Source organism: Monopterus albus, unplaced genomic scaffold, assembly GCF_001952655.1.
Source record: "Monopterus albus unplaced genomic scaffold, M_albus_1.0 scaffold13.1, whole genome shotgun sequence".
NCBI lineage: Eukaryota > Metazoa > Chordata > Actinopteri > Synbranchiformes > Synbranchidae > Monopterus > Monopterus albus.
Genome location: NW_018127893.1, coordinates 1,690,383 through 1,697,047, shown reverse-complemented (window position 1 = coordinate 1,697,047; position 6,665 = coordinate 1,690,383). Strand labels below are relative to the sequence as shown.

The window sequence follows — 6,665 nt, the reverse complement described above, 5'->3', positions numbered from 1 at the left end:
GGCAGTATCATGTCCACACCACACTGTTAAAACAGTGTTTCCCAGAGAGGAGGAACACCACTGTATAACAGGACCAGAGCCGGAGAGGCCTGCGGTTGGCATGACAGGCACACACAACACCTGCCCGACTGCTAAACCCTTATCAAAAACATAAATAACAGCACATCCTCTAAGATGTTACACGAAGACTTGCATGATCGCATCGTCGTGGTGCCCCCTCTCTGCCAGCTGGCACACATGGTACTGTGGCTGTACGTCACGTTTAAATCATTTTTATTTGTTTATGCGTTCGTCTTCCAGGCTAGTTTATTTACTTGCTCCAATCCCGCAGCAAAATGATGATATAATAATTTGCCTAAAACAAATATCTTCCTCTATATGCCTGGGGCGTGTTTACGCGCGGAGCACTGTAAAAGCCAAGGCCGTAATTGCATATTTGTGGAGGTGGTCCTCTGAGGAAATGCGTAATGATTTTGATGGGGTGCAACCCCAGTGCACTTGTATCAGGGCTAATTTTCTAACATGACAGGAAACTCTGTTAAGCTGATAATTGCAGCTCCAATTTCATTTAACTCACTCATGTCAACAGTCGTGTTTTGTTTTGAGAGAAGGAGCTGTCTTTTTGTCTTCGCACCGAAACCTAACTTTTAATTAAAGACACACTTAGGACATTTTTAATTAACCCGAAACTACAAACCAGGGACAAGCTGCTTATTATATTAATTCATTTGTTAATAAATGTGCAATTAGAAATGTTAAAAAAAGACTTAAGGAAATATTCTTGCACTTGTAGTGTTATGGGAAAATAGAAAATGTAAAACAAATGTAAAGTAAAACAAGTTCCTGCTTATAATTTAAGACAAGTGACTTTAACGTTGCTCTGTATAAATAAATACATTCTTCAGTGCATGTCAGCAGAATACGCCAAAAGAGGACGAAAAAAAGCAAAAGCAAGAAACCGCTAAGGACTAAATTGGACATTTTACTAAATTTGACATTTTCCTCTTTATTTAAACAGCGTCGGCTTTGTTCCAGCCAATACAGCTGAAATAGCACTTTGGATTTAGATAGACTGGAAACCAGCTGCTCAGTGAGCCAGTGGGCTTTTCAATTTTCCTCCATATTTTCAAAAAAACATAAAGCCTCCAATAGGAAACGCTGGCTTTCTGATGATGACGCTTTTATGAAGTGTTTTGAGTCGAGCCTTTTTCTATCTGGAGTGTCGGTGTCAATATTTTATGTCTTCTACCCAAAAGTGCATGTAACGAATTAGTTGATATCAATAGGCTAAATAATAAATAATACGGAGTTGCTACTCGTGTTCAGATAGTTTTTCTGAAGTGGAATAATTCACTGAGCACCGGCTCACACACATCCGTTCCGCGCACAGGCCGAAGCCACATTAAACCGACTTAATGAGAAAATGTTTCTTTTTCGAGGGGAAAACATTCTGACTCATCTGAGCTTTTACGGAAAGGCAGTGACCTGGAGCATCCAGGTTATTTCGCTTCGCTCAGCTTACGTTTTGTGGGTTTTGAGGGTAACAATGGACGCCAGGAGGAAGTAAAGCGTGCCTACCTACTGCGTTATGACGGGGTATGAGGAGCCCGGCGCTGGCCGAGGCAGAGGCGGAGGGCGGAGAACCCACATCTTGAAATAATCTCGCCCCCCGGGCTGCTGGGGTTAAAGGAGGAGGCGCGGCGCAATGTGGTAGAGATATTAGCGAAACCCGAGAGCCGCTCATCAGACAGCTCATTTACTGAAGCACTGGGGTTTTACGCAGGCCGAGAGCAGCTACAGACCCCGAGCTAAAGTGGTCTGGGAGTCTGTGTGTCCACCAAGAACAGAGCTCAAATGGACCAGGAGCCGAAAGACTCATTGTTTCAGCTACAGCATAATGCCTAAAGAAAACAATGGAATAAAAAAAGAACTGTTTATAAAATCACAGTCACACTTTATCTGCATGTTTTGAAGCGGTTAACCTGGCTGATGACATTGGTTTTGAAAACTTGAATGAACTCCAAAACCTTACAGGTTTCGTCAAATAACAGTGATTCCGACTCTAATGTGGTATTTCTATATCTAAACTTTCATCACAGCATGGTGAGATGCATGCCAGCATTTCAGGAGCAAAAGTATAAAGAAAACAAAAGGATATATGTTTTACCTGCCTATTTTTATTTTACACACGCTACGTTTCACCCTGAAATAATCCTTTGACTTGACACAACCTGATTATAAGGCAGTCATTTTTCATTTGCATTTCCACTGAGGTGTTTTTAAATATCTTGAATATTTTTGTCCTTAAATCTTGAAGGTTAAATTACAAATGGTGGACGTCAGAGTTTTTTTTTCCACGTGTCTGTCGCTACAAAAACAAACATTTAAGCATCTAATCGTGACAGAACCCTTTAGGAAAGGCCACATGTGTGAGAATTTAAATGAAGTATTATTTTCTAGGCTCAGTTTTGTTCCTTGACATACTGACGGGAAGCTTAATTTCAGACACTGGTGCCGATAAAGAAACGTGATCTATACGGGACAACGAACAACTGCACCACCAAGAACCAGTGTCGCAAAGAACTCATTTACTAATGGATTGGTTTAAAGTTTCACCCCACAGAAAACACTGGAGCCACTGCGGTGCCCGTCTAATCCTTGAAATATAAATGTAGGCTACAGGCTCGAAGGACACGTGATGATGTGGGAAATCAACATAAAACTGTAAATAAAAATGGAGAAAGGGACCAGTTTTATCTGTGCTAGTCTCGCAACTATGTCAGCAAAAAATGAATCTTCAGTGCGCGGAAGGTGCGAACTCACAAATCAAAAAACAAAAATGAAACTGCAGCATGGGATGGGCCTGCATGTTTAAACATTTATTTATGGGTGCAGGTTTTGACAGTATGTGGACTACAGGACTTGCTGAGGTTGTTTATTAAGCTTAGATGGCACAGAAACAAAATACTTGTCCATAAAGACACACACACACACACACACACACACACACACAGTAAGTGGTTGATTTCCTACTGGTGGTCTATGGCCCATAACACGTTTGGCAGGTAGATGGCTATAGCCTCCATGTGAAGATGTGCTCTAATGGTACACATGGAACAAACCTATCATTTATTCAGTTACATCGCCTCATAAAATAAACAGTTTTGGTAATTAAACTATGAAAGGAGGGGGTGCAACAAAATGTTCAGCCTGAAATCTGACTAATTAAGGTGGAGAGCAACAATCAGCTGCAGTAAAACGACGCCCAGCTGGTGAAACAATACAAAAGGCAAAGACTTAATATTTTCATACAGGCCTAAATGAGTTGTTTTAAATACTCTGTATTGTCATCGTTGTTGCTTATATGTTTCAGCCTCCAGAAGTGTGTAAACGTTCCTCCACAAATAAAAAGCTTTGTGTTTTTGTGGGTTCACCTTCCACTGATAGTGGTTACTGATAATAACATATGGAAATGTAGTACACGATCTTCACCACGTGGGAAGCCATATAGTCGGCATTATAGAAGATGTATATTCAGAACATGTTAATTAGGGTTTTTAAGAGGTCTGTAATAATTGATTAGTGCTTAGGTGCTGCTCTGCTCCCCTGGCTGAAGCGGGAGAGGGACTGTGGGGGCGGGAGGTGGGAGCGCTCTTATTTCAGCCCTGACGCACAGCCTCTGGGGAGGAAACGGAGCTGCAAACTCAGTCCTGCTCTGCTGTACAGCGTGCACAGTGCAGAAGGAGAGCCAATCACCGAAACGCACAGGCTCCCTTTAAGCCTGACATATCTCCAACAGGAACAAATTGTCCCAACAATCAACATCCCAATCTGCTGCGCGCATCAGAGGCTGCAGTGGAGTGGACAGCCTACAGGCCTGTGAGCGCGGACTATTGCGCTGGATTGATTGGATTGCAACAATCAAGTATAAACGTACAACAAAACTAGAGCTATCGTTTTGGATACCAGTGTTTTAGGCGGAGGAGCGAGCTCGAACATCATGTCTATATTACCGTCCTTCGGGTTTACGCAGGAGCAAGTGGCGTGTGTTTGCGAGGTCTTGCAGCAGGGAGGAAACTTGGAGAGGCTCGGCCGCTTCCTGTGGTCTTTACCCGCTTGTGATCATCTCCACAAGAATGAGAGCGTCCTCAAAGCGAAAGCGGTGGTGGCCTTTCACCGGGGGAACTTCAGAGAGCTTTATAAAATCCTGGAGAGCCACCAGTTTTCTCCGCACAACCACCCGAAGCTGCAGCAGCTCTGGCTGAAGGCGCACTACGTAGAAGCTGCGCGGCCGGCCGCTCGGAGCTGCAGGGAAATACCGGGTGCGGAGGAAATTCCCACTGCCCCGCACGATATGGGACGGCGAGGAGACAAGTTATTGCTTTAAAGAGAAGTCCAGGGGAGTCCTGAGAGAGTGGTACACGCATAACCCATATCCGTCCCCGCGGGAAAAGAGAGAGCTGGCCGAGGCCACAGGACTGACCACCACGCAGGTCAGCAACTGGTTCAAAAACAGACGGCAGAGAGACAGAGCTGCGGAGGCGAAGGAGAGGTACGTCACCTCGGTGCCGCCTGTATTTTCTGATGATCATTCATATTTTTATGATCTTTGCAGCAGCTATAAATGTGCCAGAATGTTGTTAAAAGCAACCAAAGTATGAGAAAGTGCCGGAAGGACAGGAGTACTCACTATATTTAAAATGCAAGTGGAAAATAAACAATAGTACTTATTAGAGAGACCTCGCTAGGTTTCATGTTGAATTTTGAAATTTATTTCTTTAGTTTGGATATGTTTAAATGACCAAATCAGTCATGTTGACAATGAGAGTAATTAAACAGAAGCGTGCTGCTGACAAATAATGACCTTTCTTCAGAAGCCTGAATTATGACCTAAACTACACGGGAATTAAAAATTATATGGTAGATTTGTTTATGGTAAAAAAAAAAAAACTGCCACATTTTTGGAGAACAGTGACCTTTTGAGATACATGTTAAAGGTTAAATCGGGTTACAATGGAGTAAATAAGGCACATGACAAACACACTTCACCAGCATCGGTCACATATCATCCAACATGAAGTAAAATGCATCATATATTATATATATAGATATATAATTGTACAAACAGGCCAATACTCAGACGTCACTGTTTATAGATTTTGTTCTGTTGTATTTTTGTGTTAGTTTAAATTAATCATGGAGCCTTTTACATTGTTTGTATAGGCACTTTCTGTCATCAAATTATTCCCTATACCGATGTAAACCCTTCATTTTACGTGTATTTTGGCCAGTTTTGTAATATTTCGCCCCTTTGTTGTCATTTCCAGAGAGAACAGTGAAAACAACAACGCAGGCGGTAACAAACAGAACCAGCTGTCCCCGCTGGACGGAGGAAAGTCTCTCATGTCCAGCTCGGAGGACGAGTTTTCGCCACCTCAGAGCCCCGACCAGAACTCTGCGCTTTTGCTCCAGGGCAACATGAACCACCCCGGGGCCTCTGCTTACCCCATGTCCGGCCTCGGGGCCCCACAGCCGGTGCACGGCATGCACGGACACCCGCACCAACTGCAGGACTCCTTGTTGGGACCTCTAACCTCCAGTCTTGTGGATTTGGGCTCCTAAAGAGGCTGCCACATCATTCTATTTCACAAAAACAAAGACCGGAAAAAAGACTGACAACTGTATCAAATTGAGTACATGTATAAAATAACAGTAGCCTACCTTATAATAAAGACTGACTTGTCTGTCGTTAAATTTGGATTTAGAACAACTTCCTTTATGCGCTTAACCTGTATATCCCACCCCTGACAGGAGGTTTTCTCGTCTCCTGCACTCGAAACCACAAATAGGACCTTTGTGAAACTTTTAACTCCAGAAACACTTACCTGGACTCTCCATTTGCTTAATTTATGATATTTTGTTAAGAAGTATAGCAAGCTCCTGCGATGGAAACTAAAAGATAACATTTTATTAGAGTAATGGCAATTAGTTTCCAATAAAACAAAAGTAATACATTTGTCTCTGTGTTATTTGTGTATATAGAAGAAAATAGCTTAATGTATACCCTAGTTATTAACCTGATCCTGGCTCTGGAACCTGCGCAAACCAAACCAGTCGGGAGGATCTGACAGTTTACCATCAATATTCATCAACTGAAGAAAATAAGGTAAAAGAAATTATATACATTTGTGGTATTGTCGTATTTATGTGTGCTTCTGAGTGAAAGATGTAGAGAATACAAGCTAAATGTCTAACAAGCTGCACTGGAAAAACTGGAAAACTGGCTGGATCTGAATTTTTTTTTTATCAAAAAGATGAGTCATATCAATTAAAGCTGCTCTTTGGTTTGAAACAATAATGAGAATTCAAAACACAGAATTCAAACACATAGTTATGAAGGGAAATTTAATTATATGAATGTGAGTCAACATCAGCAGCTGTCAGTCAGGAGGCTGCTGAGTACACATGAACCAGCATCGGTGCTTTTGAACACCGGATCTGTTCTATGATGCATGTTTGCCAGAGGGAGAGAAACCTTCCCCTCTCCCTGTCTCTCTCTCTCTAGTCACTTTCCTCCCGAGTCCTGCGGATCATTGGCTTTTTGTTACCGTGTTTTCTTTGCTCACTCCGTGAGTTTGTTCTGTCGGTTCTGGGCCATGGGAAAG

At 42.5% G+C, this 6,665-nt stretch overlaps 1 protein-coding gene across 1 annotated transcript; it reads left to right on the top strand.

The window, feature by feature from the left end:
* The first annotated feature begins 3,709 nt into the window (after window positions 1-3,709).
* On the top strand, window positions 3,710-5,977 carry six1a (SIX homeobox 1a). Its single transcript, XM_020591038.1, is given in 3 exon segments — window positions 3,710-4,278; window positions 4,280-4,552; window positions 5,328-5,977. Coding segments are annotated over 3 exon segments (846 nt in total). The 5' UTR covers window positions 3,710-4,000; the 3' UTR covers window positions 5,623-5,977.
* The last annotated feature ends 688 nt before the right edge of the window (window positions 5,978-6,665 follow it).